Source organism: Podarcis filfolensis (genome assembly GCF_964270895.1).
Source record: "Podarcis filfolensis genome assembly, chromosome: 5".
Taxonomy (NCBI): Eukaryota; Metazoa; Chordata; class Lepidosauria; order Squamata; family Lacertidae; genus Podarcis; species Podarcis filfolensis.
The window spans coordinates 50252188-50271804 of record NC_139608.1 but is presented as its reverse complement, the minus strand read 5'-3'; the positions used below and the strand labels follow the sequence as shown (position 1 = coordinate 50271804).

Sequence of the window (19617 nt, the reverse complement as noted above, 5' to 3'; positions counted from 1 at the left end):
CCAAGCTGTCTGCACTGGCGGAGGAAGAGGAGTGCAGGGGGAGTGCACCGCCCCCGGCAGCGTGATCCCGGTGTGGTGCCATCGCGGCTGCCCCCCGCCTGCGCTGGGCACCACGCCCCCACAGGCGGCGCACCCCGCCCCAGGACGTGCACCCCGCCCCTGTGGGTGGCGCACCCTGCTCCGGGATGCATGCCAGCCCCGCCTGTTCTCCGCCCCCCGGTGCTGGAGCATGAAGCGCTGCCACTGGCTATCTGAGGTCTGAGTTTCTGAAGGCTATTTAAGCCCACAGATTTCTGAACCGATCACAACTACATATATGCAAGGCTTCCCTGGAAAAAAACCATATAGAATTGTAGAGTTGGAAGGGACCACAAGTGTCATCAAGTCCAACACCCTGCAATGCAGGAATCTTTAGCCCAATGTAGGGCTCAAACCCATGACTAAGAGTCTCATACTCAACTAACTGAGCTTTGACCTCATAATTAGCAAATGAAACGAGAGGCAGGAGAGGCCAGTGATCATGTGTTCTGCTTTACAGAAGTGCTTCTCTGTTTGAAGCACTGTCCAGTGAAACCATCCTGTATTAGAAGGGCTGTCTGGACCAATTCTAGTTTAGATATAAAGAATCATGTGACTGTGGCAGTGCTGTCACTTGCTGGGACCAGGATGGTGGCAGTTGCAGACCTGCATCTGCTGCCCCTGACAGTTTGATGATGCCACTGTCCCGTCCTGGACCCAGCAAGCATCCGTTCCTCAACTCCATCTTATACATGGTGGCTGATTGTTGATAAATATGCACCTATACATGTGTATTAGCAGGAACAGTACAAACGTTAAGCAAATATTTGACCTCTTTTTCAATGATGCATTTCTTCTTTTAGTTGGTGGGTTAAGTGGTCATGGTAAAATATACTGTTCTAAAATCAATCATTCAGTCAATCAGCTGTCATCTGGTTGCCTCCCCAACCATGGCTCAGCCAGAGATATGCCAGTGGAAGTCCCTCATTCCACCTGAAGCTGGTTCAGCTGAGGCCAGCATAAGTCATGTTGAAAATGCTAAATCCTCACTCTGCTAAATCTTATACAAAATCCTCACTCTGTTCAGCTCAGTCATGAGTCCATGTAAACCAACAAGAACTTAAACTGGCAAAAAGAGTGGTGCAAGTTTAACTCTATTTAAAGGCTTCTTTTCTCACTGTCAGACTTGGGCAGAATCAGTTGGCAGTGGCCTTGCTCCTGAACACGGTTTGTGTCTTGAGTACTTTATGCTGGTTTAACGTCAGGCAGTGTAAATTATGCCGGCTTCCTACTCTAAGGTAATATCCAAAAAGTGAACACTGAATGTATATCATCACACCAGAAATAAAGGAACAGTACCTGACAATCAGCATTAAATGAAAATAAAACATCCATCAGTGTGGAAACTCACAACATTATATATGTCAGAAGCAATATTAATGTGCAACATTTTCACTAACAAACCAAGTAGAAGACCTGTGTAATACTGTGGGTAATGGCTACTCTGACATTTTGTTTTGTCTAAACAACCCACAGTCAATATAACATTACTGGAAGCGACAGAGTTATTACAATGTCAAAAAAGTGGCACGACTTTATACCTGATCCAAATTATCCTTGAATCAAATTTGACAAAATAAGGTTGGAGAAAGAGGTTGAAGTGAACTTAACTTGCAACTGTACTAATGTTGTAAGTGGGAGGTTTTATTTCAACAATGCAAGTCCTACATGCAAATACTTCTACAGTCTCTTGGGAAAGATAATCATATGAAAGTTCCATGTTGATTCAAAATATAGTCAACATTCGGAATGCTATGTCAACTGATGCCACCTAACAAATACAAAACACATGCAAGATTGCAGTGGTTGTTAAAACAAACACAATTAGGATAATGCTATGACCTCCTCTTCCTTGCAAATCTCATTAAAGGGATGGAGTTAGATAGTTTCCAATAAATCACACTGTAACTGTAGTAAATTTAAAAATGGGATAGCATGGAAATAGCCTACCTTCATCGTACCCTCTTCAGTAAAATAACTAGAATGCAACTATAGGGCTAAGGAGAACTGTGACTATTAAATGTAATTTTTATTACAGTGGTACCTCGGGTTACATACACTTCAGGTTACATACGCTTCAGGTTACAGACTCTGCTAACCCAGAAATAGTACCTCAGGTTAAGAACTTTGCTTCAGGATGAGAACAGAAATTGTGCAGCGGTGGCGCAGCAGCAGCAGGAGGCCCCATTAGCTAAAGTGGTGCTTCAGCTTAAGAACAGTTTCAGGTTAAGAACGGACCTCCGGAATGAATTAAGTACTTAACCCAAGGTACCACTGTACTTTCCTTTTGTAAGTTCAAAACAGACCTGTAATTTAATTTTATAAGACAAGGCTCATCCTTTGTATTGAACTCTATGCAGTAGATACCACACACCAATCAATACATTGCACCATATTAATTTAATATTCAGGGCAATGCACCCTTTTGCTGCAGATTGCAATCCTCTAGTGGGGAAAAACTGAACAGTATCCAGACTGTGTATATGTTAATAAGGCTAGGCTGAATATATCCAAGGAGTGAGTACTAACATCAGAGTACAGTTATAGTAGAAATAAAGGAGAAAGAAATCCTAATAAGAACTCAAAAATATAATTAAAATATTTCAGCTTCCACAGTTGCTTCTAAATAAAACATGTCATAGAAAATGGCAGCAATTAACTTTTGATGTTTACTTCTAAAGTTTAATTATATAAGCTGTAAGTAAACAATCCACAAGCCTGTGCTCCCACCACCCACCCTGTCCCTTCCCACCCAAATAGAGCATAACAATATTGCTTTCCAGATTAATTACATAAACTTTAGTTTTGTATGCAGCTGTTGAGTCATCATCCTGAATAGCTCGGAGCTTCCCTTTGTTTCTCTCCAAAAGGGAAATTCACCAGACAGCTGAAGATGGGGGTGTTGATGTTGACAGCTGCATTCCCTGGTCACAATCTAGCACAGCTTATTTGGCAAGACTGATTGTTTTAATGCACTCTGCTTTGAAAGTACTCAAATTATGGCAGCAATAAATATTGTCATCAGTTTCTGTTTATTAGAAGGACGGAAAACTCAGCAAGAGCTAGTCTTTGGGATTACAATGAGCCTGGTATACAGTAGCAGCATCTCAGCTAAGTACTTATAAAGGCATTTCTATGAAATCCTGCTATATTGCAATGAATATGCTGTTGGAAATAACTGGTTGCAGGAAATCTAAGTTTCTTTACAGAGGTATCACTCTATGTTGGACTGCACAGTTCTTCAGTACTGAAACAAAAAAACATTTGCAACCCCACTCCATTGCTAACACATCAGTTGCAATTGTACAATTGTAATAGGTAATAATAATCCTATATTAGGGTCAAATGGTACATTCAATGCAGGGTTAAATGGTACATTCAATGCATAAAAGTTAAAGGGACCCCTGACCTTAGGTCCAGTCATGGACGACTCTGGGGTTGCGGTGCTCATCTCGCTTTATTGGCTGAGGGAGCCGGCGTACAGCTTCCAGGTCATGTCGCCAACATGACCAAGCCGCTTCTGGTGAACCAGAGCAGCGCACAGAATTGCAGTTTATCTTCCTGCCGGAGCGGTACCTATTTATCTACTTGCACTTTGACGTGCTTTTGAACTGCTAGGTGGGCAGGAGCTGGGACCACACAATGGAAGCTCACCCCGTTCCCGGGGATTCAAACTGCTGACCTTCTGATCAGCAAGCCCTAGGCTCAGTGGTTTAGACCACAGAGCCACCCGCGTCCCTACATTCAATGCATAGTATGCAGTTTAATCTCTGTTTTTTCTTAATTGCAATCACAACATGCAACTGTTATTGGCAACACAGTACGTGGAAGGGGATATATATATATTGCTTCCTTCTCCAGCTGAGATCCCCTCCCCAAAGAAAAACAAATCCCCAAACAGCTATGAGGATTATTATTATTATTATTAAGCATTGTAATTGTGCAGAGACCAATATTGAGGACTTCAAGGGAGGGAAGGATAAACCTCCTCTTCCCATGAACTGCAGTCCTGATAACAAACACCTCCACAACCCATGCCTGCATCACTTTGTGACATTTATTTGTTTAAAAATAGAGACTGAACTAAGCTATTTTTAATGAAAAAGAAAAGGGATATGAACAAATTTATCACCACTCCTTTATAGCTTATTGAGCTCTATGGCCATTTATCTGGGCATGGGATGGTACCCTGAGGTTTTTATAATTATCTGGGAGTGGGGACTTAGGTTCCGTTTTTCCCTCCTGGAAAGAGGATACTGAGACAATCAAGACAAAACTTAGATTTAAGAAAAACTGGAAATAACGAAAGCTAATTGATAATTTGGAAGAATTCTAGAGCTCTTTTTGTTCTAGAAAAGATACAGTTCATAAACAAAATACTGTAAATAAAGGTATAGAAATATATGAATATGACTGAATAAAAAGAGAGTCCTAATTAGATTAGTCATTATCATCCTCTATTTGTAGTTCTTTTTTATTTTTAGGTGACTCTTCCAGAATCTATTTCATGCATTATTACACTATTCCAATACAGCATCCCACTGCTTAGCATATTATAATTTCTCTTTCAGAAGTACTGCCTTTACAATAAAAATGCCGTAATGTAGCCATTAGTCACAAACGACAACATACTCTGTAGACAGTACTCTCCAAGCCTCTCAAATAAAAGTAGAATAATGAAATGTAACACAAAGCTCATTTTAAAGAGCAATCTCAGTTAATTAAGATAGATGTGAACCATTAACTAGGGGGCACTATGTACTCAGAGGACTACATTTGAGGCTTGTTTAATATGTGCATCTTAAACTCTTTCAGCTCTTATCCACCAAGAAAGGGCTGCCAGGTGAGCAGATTGTCACTCCAACCTCAGCTAATAGATTCTCCAGTGGCTTTTGTTACTGCTCATGTCATGCTACTGAAACGATGAGCCTCAAAAACGGCACAACATATGTAGCTACGACTTGTCAGCTCCGGGTAATCACACTCGTCTTGGTTTCAGAAGCAGATGCAGATGAGACTAGCATTATCAGTATGCAAATTGAAATGGTCCCCCATCCGCACCACAGTTCTTACCTCTAATGGCCCTCGTAGAAAGTCTGTTTGCTCAGCTCCTACTTCAAGTGCTACGTCCACAGAAGCAAAGGGACGGCTGGCCATCTGCTGCCGCTCCCGCATAAGTTGCTGATGGAAGGAAAAAGAGGTTTCAATGAAATAACTTCAAAATATGATGCTCAGTAGCTGAATTCACTTAACATTTATCCAGTAATGACAACTGACATTTCCGAACAATATATACCAGGGTTATCTTAAGTGGAGTTTCGTGGTCTCCAGACATGCGAAAAGGTCCCAGAGGCCCAGGGAAGTATGTTCTTACATGGTCACATGACTGGACATGCAACATACCACAGCTTTTCCAGGGTCTAACTGGATTATGGTGCAAACAATACCATTCCCACTAATTCCTTTACTTTGCAAAACTAAGGAATTTCCATGGCAATCCAAACCAGGTTTTAGTGAGTATTGTGAATGGTTGCTTGAATTCAGTTCATCCTCAGCCTTGATAAAGGATGCCACTTTCTTTCACCCTTACAGCTATCTTTTGCTAAAACTGTATTATCAGCGTCTGCCTGTACTGCAAATCTTGAATGCTGGTACAATAAAGTCAGCTGACTTCAAAATTACTACTTGTTAATGTTTCAGAGTGAACCCCTATACCACACATGTACCTTGTGATGACTATTTGTATATTTTCACAAAGGTTGGAACAAGGGTACATAAATTATGCTTTCCCTTAGTACTCCAAGTAACTGTCAAGCCCAGTCCAGCCCCCCCCCTCTTTGTTACACACACAGAGGATTTCTTTAAGGAACATTAAGAAATGGTGGCAAGAAATTTTCATCTGAAGTCTGATCAAGAGACAAACTCAATGAACCTGTGCCAAGAACAAACATTGTCAGCCTTTAGATTCCCCATGCACTTGTACTGAAACCAGATGGAGTTATTAGTGACAGTGTCTGCAGTTTATATGCAGTCCCTTCCCTTATTACTTAAACATGAAGAATAATGTCTGAGCATTAGAGACCTGGTGGCAATGTAACTGAGGAACCTGAAGACCTACATTATGCTCAGGTTGCATAGAAAGCCCACTGACGTCATGCTAATGTTCAGTGAGCCACAGTCACATTCTCCTAAGCTAATTTATATTTCCCCCCTCAGTCTCTAACAATAATACTAATTAAACCTGAACAAATAAAAATGGTGAGCAGCACTAAATAATACAAATCTTTCTTCCCTGGATGTATGAAATGAATAAAAGCAACATTAAATATTTAAATCAAATTAATTATCAAGTAAGTTTCATTGCTTGCTTGCTTGCTTCTTTACATGAAAAAAAATCTCATGGTACTTAGAAGGAACAGAAGTCAAGAGCTGTCAGGACTAGAACCAGGAACCTCTGGGTTCCAGTGTATTGAGCCACTGAGGCATAAGCTTATATAGCTGCATGGATAGCAACAGGTTCCGAGCACTGGAATGACTGTTCACTGGCTCTCCTCAACAAGAAGAGCAATAAAGATTTGCTGGTTAGGCTGTTTCTGGGCAACAGTAGCCCTTCCCAGCTCTGACTCTTGCCTTGACCTCTCATTCCTGGTTCCCTGCTCCAACACAATAGCTACTTACAACTCGGCTCTTAACACAAAATCATGTAATACAATTTCTTTTAATATTGTTTTCACAGTAAGTTCCTTAGAATTTTTCATCAATGCTTCAGAAGGCCCCTTCAATGTAAATTCTAGTACTCTAACATTCTCTACATAAAATTCCCTTTGAGATAATAAAGGGTATGCAAGCAAATTCCTCATGACACCTTATTACTTAAGGCTTTTGATTTAAGGGCTACGACAATGCAGCAAGTACATCTGGTAACGTTTTTCAATCATCTTACTTTCACATTTGTGTTTCAAATGTGGGGTTTCCTTTGTGAATAAAAGAACACGGCTCCAAAATGAAAATATAAAAAACCATGCAATCATGATATAAGGGGAATGATACTCAAAACAAAACCCGATTTCTATAATCATAGATCACGTCGGCTAGTGCAATGTTTATTCACAGGCTTTGCCCATGCATACAAGATATGCAGAGGTAGAATACAATTTGCTAGTTGCATTGGCAAAACAATGCTTTTATCCAAAATAAATCAGAAATCGGGCACATTAGACACTTAGATGCTCTGTGAGAAGCATATGCACTATACTCTGTTCAGTACTCTGGTAGCTTCTTAGGAGTAATTTAAGGGCTGAAAGCAGGGTAGCAAAACTCTGCCTGCCCCTTCAGAGAAAATGCTACTACATGAAAATAACAATACAATACAAAAAATAATAATAAAACAGGACTATGCTGGTGAAGAAGATATTATTTGACTGTTCTTTTCAGTATGTATCCAAAAACACATGCTTTGAATATAAGAGGAAGTAGGAGACTTGGCATTAAGGAAGGCACTGTTGGGAAGTTGTTGATTGCATGACATCTCCAAAGGGTCCACTGTCTACCCTGCTGCTGACCCCAAACACCAGCTACTGCCACCCGGGCCTGGCCCTCCCTTCCCTGCTGAAATTCAGGTAGCTGTGGCTGGCACCTGCCCTTTGAATTCCCTCACAATCCTTCCAGAGCCCTGATATAGCATTGACTCTACAGAAGTTCCTCAAAGGATTTTGCCGGGATTGTAAAGCTTTTGTACTGACCTCAACACCTTTGTTAGGGAAAAAAATCAGAACTGCCCAGAGCAACCAGCTGCTCAGATTGTATGGGATCAGTTTCAATTGTTTGGGCCTGATGATTTGGACAAGATGCTTGAGGGTATCTGGGCAACCAAGTGTCTTCTTGATCCTTGCCCATCATGGCTGATAAAATCTGACCAGACAGGATTGATTGAGTGGGTTCACTGCAGGAGAGAGTTGTTCTGGCTGCCCTGAAGAAGGTGAGGGTGCACCCCCTGCTTAAGAGGCTCTTCCTGGATCCTGAGATCCCTGAGAACTACAATTCAATTGTGAATATCTCATTTCTGGGCAAGATGCTCAAGAGCACTGTGTGGTTATGCACCTGCCTGCCATGATTCAGAGCAGGCCCCTTTCTTCCCCATGGGTGATTCCCACTTCAACCATCGGGTAAGGTTCATTTGATTCACACACCCTACTGTTCCCAACATATTTATTCCCTCCTTGTTCCTGTAGTAAATCTTCAGTCACCCCTTCTTCCCTGACATGGGGAGAAACACGCTTCATTTTGTTGGGCTAGCCCTGAGACAACCATACCCTTCCCTTTGTTCTCTGTTTAAAACATGGGTAGGCAAACTAAGGCCCGGGGGCTGGATCCGGCTCAATCATCTGCTAAATCCAGCCCATGGACGGCCCAGGAATCAGTGTGTTTTTACATTAGAATGTGTCCTTTTATTTAAAATGCATCTCTGGATTATTTGTGGGGCCTGCCTGGTGTTTTTACATGAGTAGAATGTGTGCTTCTATTTAAAATGCACCTATGGGTTATATAGTCTGCCCCCCCCCCAAGGTCTGAGGGACAGTGGACCAGCCCCCTGCTGAAAAAGTTTGCTGACCCCTGGTTTAAACCAATAAAGAATGCTAGATGTGCCACTCAAACGTAACTGCCATCTGGTTACAAGAGCTAGATATATGCGGGCCACAATTCTACAAAAGCAACAGAGACTCCATTGTAAACTCTAAAAGCAAATTAGATTAGACAGCCTTTGTTAACCCAAGAAGAGGCTGACACTACCATTAAGCAGTGAGACAATTGCATCAGATGGTAGGTGCTGGGAGCAGCAGCCCTCACCCCCAGCCATTCCTTCTGAGACCACCCTGACCATTACCTTCTGTTGGATATTAGAAATGTGTGCACCACTGGTATCTCACGTACTCCCTAAACTAGCCCACTTCCTTCAAATGCACTGAATGATGTTATCCATCCTCAGTGTAGAAACAAGATTCAGTGGCCAGTCCTATACACGGAATGAGGAAGGACAGAAGCATTGTGTCTTTTTCCACAGGTGACATGATATATTGGGCCAGCCCTGGCCTGAGACTTTAAACTGATGTTACTTTGGACAGGTTGCAGGAGCCCTGTGAGAGCAATAATTGCACAGGATCAGTTGTATGCAATATTTTACACCCAAAGAAGATTTAAAGTACATTTCCTCTAGAACAAGTAGCCAGCAAATGGTAGCTAGATAATCTGGATGGAAAGTGTTGATGGTTCAAGTTTGGCCCCTAGAATTTTGTTACTTAGCTCTAGACCAGCTAAAAAAATCCTAAGGTATTTTTTTTCTGTGCTTCATAGCCCCATCATATATAGCTCATTGGTTTTCAATGTTCAGCTTCACTAATTTCACACACACACAACTTAAGTATGCTAGGAGATGAGTTCCAGGACTCTTCTGAATGTTTGTTTGGATTAAGAGTATAAATGATCAAGAAGGATACTGCCAAGATTTTTTTTTTTAAGCCCACCCATTTCCAGGAAATTCTTAGGCCCTGTACCAAGAATTTTATTTTATTTTTAACTTAGGTTAGGTAGAAAGCACAACATTATTGTTTTCAAGGTTAGTGAATCAGGTACATAGTTCAATTTTTATTTCTTATCCTCAGTGGCCCACATTTACTTTCAGAGAAGTGAAGAATAAGAAAGCAAGTTATGAATTTACCATAATAAGGTAAGTTCTTGTCATACAACAATGACCCACTGCATTGCCAGAGGCACTCAAAGCAGTTGCATGAGCTCATTCAAAATGTCACTGAAATCAGAGATCACTCAAAATAAAGTTTTACTGGAGATGTTTTACATTTATTCCCAAATATGATAATGGGCGCAGATGCACTCACAATGATTCAAATTAAATGGCATGATTTCCTGCAAAACAGTCAGACTCTGCCTTCTCTGAATTATTAGCTCAAATAACCCACATTTAGAGATGGGTGCACAATTATACAGCTACATCTGATTATGTAATTCTTGCATACTTATACCCTGCCCAAGTATTCCTAGTGATTTTAGTAATTTGAAGACCGTGGCCTGTCACCCCAGAATTCAAAGCAATTATTCAATAAAATATTATTATTAGATGATTGAAACTTATTTTACTTCTTTCTTTAGCCTTACCTGAGTATGTTTGCCCCCATGGAGTGGGGTAAGCTCTGAGCACTCTCAGATGACTTTGATTATCTAGATTCATTTCTGCAGTTTTTTTACTTAGAACAGAGAACGTCTTGGACAACCTTGGTCAGGTGAAGGATAGGGAAAGTAAAAGTGCTGTAGTTTACTGGGGAACTTGCTTTTCATGAGAAAAGTAACAGGTCCAGTCCCATGCATCTCCAGCTAGAGCTGGGGAAGACTCCTGTCTGAAAGATGAAATTCCTCCTGGAGAGGCATTACCAGTCAGTGTAGAGTGTAGACAGTACTGAGATAGATGGACCAATGGTTTGACGTATAACAAGGCAGCTTCCAGGACCAGTAGCTGTAGCATCATATCTTTCAGGAATTGTTCTTGCTCTCCTCTTTGAGGAGCTGCTTTTGATGATGACTACTTAAAAATTTAAATTTGTGAAAAACACGGCATCTAGATTATTGACTGGCACTAGCTGTGTGGAAAAATTTGGGCTCCTATAAAAACATATTCACTGGCTTTCTGTGTGATTCCGGCCATAATTCAAAGTGCTCCTTTCTGAACATTACATCTATTTATGGCTTGGGATTTGGGAATTTGAAGAACTACCTATTCCTTGAACCAGCTCAGTCATAAAGTTCCTCTGCAGATACTCTTCACTGGGTACTTCTGCCTTCAGGGGTTAGTTTGATTGAAATCAGGGTGTGTGTGTGTGTGTGTGTGTGTGTGTGTGTGTATGTGTATGTGTGTTGCCTAGTTATAGAATTACCTCCTCAGAGATGTTGACCAGGCCCTACATTTTAGGTGCCAAATAGAAGCACATATCTTTGTTCATGGTTTCATTGAATAACAATAGTTGTTCTTGCTGCTTTTCTTGAAGCTTACTGCTCTGTTGTGTACTGCTACTGTTTACCGGTATTTCAGTCCAGTTGCAGACTGTTTATTCTGTTGTTCTATAAATTTGCTTTCTTTTTAACACATTTGATTTTTAAAAATTTCAATTTATGTGTTTTGTTTTAACCTGAAACCTGTTTTGGGAATCTTCTTTTAAGATAGAAAGGTTGAATAGTATTATCTTAAATAAATAATAAATAGTTTCTGAACCCTTGCTTGGAAACTTGTCAAAAGTGTTTGCATACTAGTTACATGTCTCAAGGAGACAGTTTTAATTTCTGTACAATAGAACTCTTAACAATGATGGTGATAGTTATTGGAAATGTCTCCTTATTCTAAATGTATAGAGATCTTGAATCTCTCAATGTAGATGGCTACGTCTTTTCCAATGTTTTTCATTCTGTTTTTATTCCAAACCCACTTCAGCTTCAAGTTAATTATATGAGGAAGCACAGGAGCTGATTTTCCTTAAATATGAAGCAGTAAAATATGTGGCAAGTTGGAAACTAGGTAATTTAAGAATGTGAATGATCACTCCAGATTTTTGAACATTACAGAAGAAAGATACCATGATATTCAATGTGTATAGCAAATAACCGCTAAGCTAAAATCTGTTAGCTTACAGTTACTTACTTATTATTATCATTGCTTATTATTTATAAACATATTTATATACTGCTATATCATAAAAACATCACAGCAGTTAATAATACAGCTATATAATAAAATGCATAAAAAATTAAATAAGAGAATATCAACTATCATAATTTTCAAATTAGTATATGACTATTACTGTTTGGATTACATGTGAAATATAGTAGAAACAATGATTGGTCTCTCTCTCAAGTGGTTTTGTGTGTGTGCAAGCTTAAGGTATTTTAGCTACTTCTGTGTGGCCACTTTTAAATTCTAACAAGGTTTCAAAAGGGCTCATTATTATAAATTGCAATGGATGACATGCATTAAGTCTTACTTAAGAAGAAGTATTGCACACACTGAAATTCTGATCAGCTGTTCAGAAAATTCTATCACATTAAGTCTCTCATTTACACAATTCTTTTGTACCTTGGATTCTCCATTACATTTAATAACTTTGTGCACTGACACAATGCACTACTTATAGCAGGTTTACAAAACTGAAACTCGATAAAAAAGAAAGATTCAACCACCAGCAAACTCTCCACTGACCACACACTCAGAAGAAAAGTACTTGGTTCTTTTTGTCTGTTATTCAGAATTGTGCCTGGGGAGAAAGGAGGGGGATTTAGAGCATAGAAAGAGTAAAAGAGACTTCAGTGTTTTGTAATAAGCTTTGTATGAGAGGAAATGCTTACTAATTGAATGTAACGGTTTGTGGGATAAGGTATTTCAAAAGAAAACTCCAGTTGCACAGGGTGTTTTAATGAATGGGCTTACAGTAAAGTAATAAACAAAATAATAATTCAGGAATTTAGGAAAGGGCAAAGTTGAAAGTGAAAAACCAAGTTCAAACATTTTCTCATGGCACCTTATATATGTGTCTATAAATCAATGAACCATAGAATGAGTGGGAGAACAAGCAGGAGAGACAAAATGTTGCAGACACAAAATCAGCCCAAAATTAAAACTCACGGATTCAACTGAAATGCAGCGAGAGCAGGTACTCCTAGCAAATATGGGGCTATTGTGTGATGGGGTGTAGTTTATTACTTAAGAAAAGTCAGGAGGAAACACTTTCACAATCTGTCCCACTTTTTCATGATAGAAACAGTACCACTTGTCACAAAACCATCTCTAGGAACCCCGAAATAAATGTGAAAAGAGAGTGAAAGATGACCATCCAGAAATGCACAGATGTCTCACACATCTTATCAGAATGTGGAATACCACCATAAAAACAGCTGAAAACAGTTGCATTTCCTTCCCGTCTCTTAGCTTCATTCTCCTATGCCAGTCCTGAATCTTTTCTTTAAAAGAAAGGGAAAGTACAGAAATGCACTTCTTTTTGTGTGTACACACACAACAAGAAATGATAATATACAATACATCTTACTACAGTGGGTAAGACTCTCACCAGGTGACCTAGGTGCTAACTGTTGACAATTTCAAGGCCGCTACTCTGCCTTCCTCTGGTTGTTTATCTTTAAATAGTACTTAGATCAGACAGCCCTTCCGACAGGAGACTGTAACACAAAGTACACGGCTATCCCAGCTGAGAGTTCTGCCTCAACCAACTATGAAGATCCGTTAAGCTGGGATCTTTGGTCAGTTCTTTCAGACTGTGTGATACAAGCTGCTTAGGTAGCAAAATGTATTGGATCAACCCTGACTGTGCTTGTGAAAAATTATTCATACAACTAATTTGTCACAGCACAGGATTGCCTAAATCCATGCATGGGGGAAATCATCCAACCACAAGTGGAACAATTATATAGTTCAGTTCATATACCCAGAAACTTAAGGTAGTCTTAAATGCTACCTTAAAAATACAGATGAGCTCTGGGTAAATAATGATGGGCTGTTATTTGCCTTTATAACAACTAATGACTAACACTCACACCAAACCTTCACAGTAAATCCCAGTAAATCCCAGTGTAGTGGTAAGAATACTTAATTACAGATTTTCATTGTTTTCAAGAAACTACACCCTGTCTCTGCTGGATAGTAATTAACACACATAACTACAGTTATAGCACATCTCTGAAATTGTATAATTAAATATTGTCTGCTGTAAGGCATTTATGACAGCATCAGAAAAGTACTGTCAAGTTCTTAATAGTTCAGAAATTATGATATGTGATTTTTAGAACACTTTCAAAAAACCATTTCTGAAATTATGAACACCTTATTCAATTACACACCAGTTTTATTTCCTATTTTACAGGTAGAAAGAGGTTATCTTAAACAATTGGTCTCCATTTTATGACTAAAAAACACAAAATAACAGTTTCACAAACATCATTGAAACAGGTTCCAACCTCTTATCACTGAAAAAGGCAACTTGGAGAGCTTCTTATCTTAAGCTCTAGTGGGGTACTATTTATAATTCAGCCTGATAACTTGCCTTGGTTGAACATCAACTGGTATTATACAGAGATGACAACATTATGGGCTGCTGTGAAATATTTAGTAGTATCTGAAGAGACTAAGTTGCAATTTTGTGGACCTCTGAGCAACTTAGTAAGGGTTATAGTCAAAACCATCCTATTATTTATTTTGTTCAACATGGAATTTTGGAAATATTATTTCCATTAAATAACTATAATTTCAAAGTTTTTAATGTCATAATTCAAATTTATTTTAGTTAATGAAACTCCATGACTCATTAATGAATTCAAATGGAGGTTACGCCCAAACCTTAGGTAAATGTCATTCTACTTTGTCCCACAGGACACTTAAATCAAGTTTTTATTCCCTCCACCCCAAAATAATGTTGCCTCCTTGAGAAAGGAATATCAAAGAAGAAGGTATTCGGAATGCGAAGTTGGAGCTATTTCCAAAGTTGGCTTATTTCAACTAGTTCAAGAGTGAAAATGGTTTGTTTGGGTTTGGACGACACAGAAAGCTGCAGTTAATCCAAACTGAAGTGAAAGTTCCTGAACTCCTCCTCACGTCTGCACCAATGGATGAGGAAGTATATTAGCTGAGGGCTTGCTGCAGTTTATTCTCATTACCACTATAGCCAAATGAAGTCTGAAGGTGAAGCTTCCAGAAGAATGACTTGAAAAAAATCCCAGCACATACACAAAAATGATTTATCTCTGGTGAAAGTTTTAAAGCAAGGTAATTCTTTTACCAGTTTACTTGGAAAAGTACCATATAGTTGTTCAAAGTTTATATGAGACTATACCGACTGCAGAATGACCATTTCTCTATGCCTTTAAAAAATATCTGAGGAAGGAGGTGGAGTGAAGCAAGCATTATCTGAGGAGTCTGCTACTGTTTGCCACAGGGGAGACATGTGAAGAGCTTCATGTACTTTGTGTCCTGACTTTAGACAAAAAGATATAAAGGATTATTTAAACAAGGCATAATCCAACAGGCAGCAGCTAAGATACACTTAAAATAAAGAGTAAACTTGTCCTTCACCCCCTTTTGTATTTCCACCCCAACCCACTCCAAATGGTACCAAAAGGTCAATTCGACGTGTATCCTTTTTGGAAGCCAAATACCAGGTGCTTGTAATTTCCCCAGAACAAATCAAAAAGAGAAAAAGGATGATCACTGAAAAGGTCAATTTGTAGCTGGATCCAAGGAACATTTAGCATACTGTATGTTGTTGCTCAAAGAACAAAATGTGAATCCGCCACTTGCTTAGTGCTAACAGAAGGCTCCAGAATAAAATTGTGATTCTCCCTCCATTGCAAAAAGCCATAATTCCATTCATGGTGGAAACTATAGCTATATAGTTTCTTTCCCCAAATACAGAAGTGTGTTCTATGTGATTATAATGCAAAGCAAAAGTATGCTGAAGACACATACATGAGTGATCCAGAATTATAAAGTAAAACTAGAGATTACAGTATCTGAATGTACAAATTTGAAATTCTGCATCAGATATCATACATTTGGTCTTCTTTTGTCTCTCTCTTAGCCTACATCATGTACTCTCAAAACAGAGGGAGGAAAGCATGAGCACTACCATCTTACATACCCTCCAACCTTTTTCTGATGAAAATAGAACGTCCCATTCCATAATGATAATTTTACTATTTATACCCCACACATCTTACTGGGTTACCCCAGCCACTCTGGGCAGCTTCCAACATATATAAAAACATAATAAAACATTAAACATTTAAAAAACTGCCCTATAAAGGATTGCTTTCAGAGGGCTCAGGGGGTCCATACCCTCAAACATTTCTCCAATGAAAATAGAGGCTCCCTAAGGAAAAGTGGGACATTCCGGGATCAAATCAGAAACCGGGACAGCTTCTCTAAATCAGGGACATCCCTGAAAAATAGGGACACTTGGAGGGTCTGCATCTCGGAATTCAGTATTATCATGGAGGCCACCATCTGGCATATATTGCCATATGTAAAATAGGCAGGCCAGTTTTGTATTAACGGACACCACATGCATATCAACATTCCATGTAACACTCATGCTTCAGTCAGGACCAGGCTCAATCAGAAACGCACATATGCCATAGCTGCCAACAAGGAAACCAAGAGCACATTAGTCAGAGGACATTAGGAACCTCCTAAAAGTTTGCCAAATATTTTCAGATTGATCCTGAAAATGAAAGCAATCTACATATGACAGAAGCCCTATTCGCGTGTTCTGAGGGGAAAACAGGAACAAGCACTAGCCCTGCCCCCACTTCCCTTTCCCCATTGCCTTCTGCATGTTGAATGGCAGCTCTCTGCAGCAAGGAAGCCTTCATGAAGGCTTTATTTTGGAGTTCTTATTTTCCACGGTTCTAAAATTCATGGGAGTCACAACGAGTGGAGGTGGCTCCCTTGTTGCAGAGAGTCATTCTTCAATATGTTGTGGGCAATGGGGGGCAGGGGCAGGGCTAGAATGCTATCCCTTCCAATATGTTGGTTAAGCCCTATTCAGAATGTCTGAATTGGATTTCCTGGTATTAAACCCCAAACAAAACTCGGTACCTTAAAAACAGCTGCAAGGGCCCTGAAGTGGATCGCAGAAGCAGAGCAGGGAAAGTGGATTAACGTTTCTTTGCAGTATTTTCTTATCTATAATCTAGACCACCACACCACACACTGTTGCTAGTCCTGTTGGATGAATGAGGTAGTACCTAGATCAGGTATAGGCAAACTAGGCCCTCCAGCTGTTTTGGGACTACAACTCCCATCATCCCTAGCTAACAGGACCAGTGGTCAGGGATGATGGGAATTGTAGTCTCAAAACAGCTGGAGGGCCGAGTTGGCCTATGCCTGACCTATATTGTGTGTGTATTTTAAACCTACAAGGTTAGCAGAAGCTTTGGACAGCAGGCGGGAGGAGAAAGAAATTTCTGATGGAGAAATGGTGCTGCCCTGATCCAGGGTCTCCCACTCCCAAAGCAGCTGTATATGACGAGACTGATCGTGGCTGTCCTGAGGGACATGGTTAGCTTTTAAATGTGAAAGGTTATTCAGAAAGAAATGGCAGGTATTTAGAACAAAAATAACATATCAACTCCTACTTGTGATATTATTTCACCTTAAGAATTCATCTCCTAAAGAAAGAAACAGGGATCAATATAAAGCTCAGGATTCAGTATAGTGCCATAGTGTTCTGGCTTCTTCTCACTTAAGTGTAGTGCTAAATGAGACCTAATCTGGTTATCTTTTTCACTTTAGCAGACTAGGAGTTCATGCTGAGCATTTATGTAGCCTTATGATAATCATGTTACAGGTTTCTCAAGAGGTACTTAAATCTTCCAGTAGCCCCACCTGACTCCTGCACTTATCTTTTCTTCTTAATCAAGGGCATTTTAAAAAAAAAATCTATTCAGCAAAATTTGATTATTTTGCTATTAGCTAGTGAAGCTATTTTCTGTATGGGATAGAAGGGCCGTAAAAAACACTTACACTGCAAAATTCTTATATATGTAGCGAAAAAGTGAGGCAGGGGGAAGGGAACACAACTCTAAATTATCCAGCCTAAACATATTGGCTGCACTGCATGTTCTAGTATTATACCCAGGTTCAATAATATACACAGGAAAATATTTAAATATTTGTTTGTATAATTTCAGAATACAGCAGACTAATCTGAACTACTAACATCATATACAGAAATGCTTTTTAACAGTCCAAGTCTGGTGTCATACTCACCAGCAGACCCTCTTAGGAGCTGCCCATGCCCTGCACACAGCAGACCAGTCTGTACAGGATGAATGCATGCTGGGGGGGGGATCAGGATAATGTGTGCAAGGTCCAACCTCAATGGTGCATAGCCTCTGACCATGTGAACCATACTCCACAAAAAAATTACATGGCACGTATAAGCTATGTCATAGAGCTCAGGGACAGGATCACCAGGCACAATCCTATTCCCACCACCATAATCATGCCATGTGCTTCCAAAGGTGTCCTGCAGTATGAAATTCAATCCAGGGAAGTAGGGCTGGGTATGGAAAGGAACCCTCTATCACTTCAGTGGCTAAGGTTTAAAAATTGCCCTTGCTTGTTCAAATATTGCCTCAATTGAGTTTAATGAGTTGGAAACAAAGAGCTATTCTTCTGGCTGCCACAGTATTTAATCTGCAAACACAGGCCACAGATGATAAAACACTTTTTTAAAAAAATACAAATGCCTGTCTTCTCTTGGATGGCCACTATCATTGCGGCAGTGTAAATCAAACTGGCTTTTTGAGCTTCAGTCAGACTGTTTTAAGAGGGGAAAGTGGAACAATTTAGAGTTCATCAATTATATCACATCAAATTAGCCTCCATCATAGACTCAGCTCGACGGCTTTCATCTATTCTAATTTACAACAGAAAGGACAGCCAAGTACAAAATAGTAGCAATGACAGAGTCAAAGGGAAGCTCTTTGGCTTTACTTAGCAAGAGTGATGGTCCTTTTCAAGAGCAGCTTCCTTTTGGATCAAAATCTCCAGCCATAATTAGTTCCTTAAGTCCAGCTTCATCAGATAGCTTCTATCCTCATTTAAGGTACTGGAACGATAAACATCTTTTTATCAATCCTGTAGTTTCTGTCCTCCTACAAGTCATGTTTTATATGTAGTTTATATCAGACAGGGAACCTGTTGTTGCAGCTGAAGACCTTAAAGTGAAGCCCTTATCAGGCACAGCAGTTGTATGCCACAAGTGATCTATTCTGCTAGAAACCATCTCTTACGTTTACTTATCAATATATAATGAAATGCTATCAGTGTAACTCAATTGACTTTTATAATTTGGTATTCACTGTGAGCATTTCAATACACTGCAACAGCAACTATTTAAATCATTGTGAAAGGGTACATCACATATTGAACCATGTGCAGATTTCATCATTATTCAATTGTCTAAATTGGCAAAATCCACTCCCTTGTGAAAGGTTATTTCAACAACCTCTACACAAAGTCCTGTAACTGAAACACAGCAAAAACCAAATTAATACTGAGTCTCTGTACAAATGGGGTGCTTAAAAAAACACCCTAAAATTTCTTTGTTATGCTTGGTGGATTTAGAGGCTTTCACCATACTACCTTGTATTTAAAACTAAGGCCCCATCTGCACTATACATTTAAAGCAATACTGTACCACTTAAAACCATCATGGGTTTTGCCCAAAGAATCCTAGAAACTGTGATGTATTAAGGGTGCCAAGAGCTGTTAGGAGAACTCTATTCCTCTTACAGAGCTACAATTCCCAGAATTCACTGGGAAGAGGGATTCACTGTTAAACCACTCTGGAACTGTAGCTCTGTGAGGGGAATGGGGATCTCCTAACAACTCTCGGCACCCTAAGCGAACTACAGCTCCCAGGAAAACTGCTTAAAGTGGTATGATACTGCTTTAAATGTATACACAGA

At 39.7% G+C, this 19617-nt stretch overlaps 1 protein-coding gene across 3 annotated transcripts in view; it reads right to left on the bottom strand.

Moving 5' to 3' along the window:
- The window catches only part of ATRNL1 (attractin like 1), a 503181-nt gene that overhangs the window by 136900 nt on the left and 346664 nt on the right, over positions 1-19617 (bottom strand). For all 3 annotated transcript variants that reach the window (XM_083616673.1, XM_083616675.1, XM_083616674.1), the window contains one exon: positions 5152-5259. In XM_083616673.1, coding sequence (XP_083472799.1) covers positions 5152-5259 — 108 coding nt within the window. The remainder of the gene's footprint in view (positions 1-5151; positions 5260-19617) is intronic.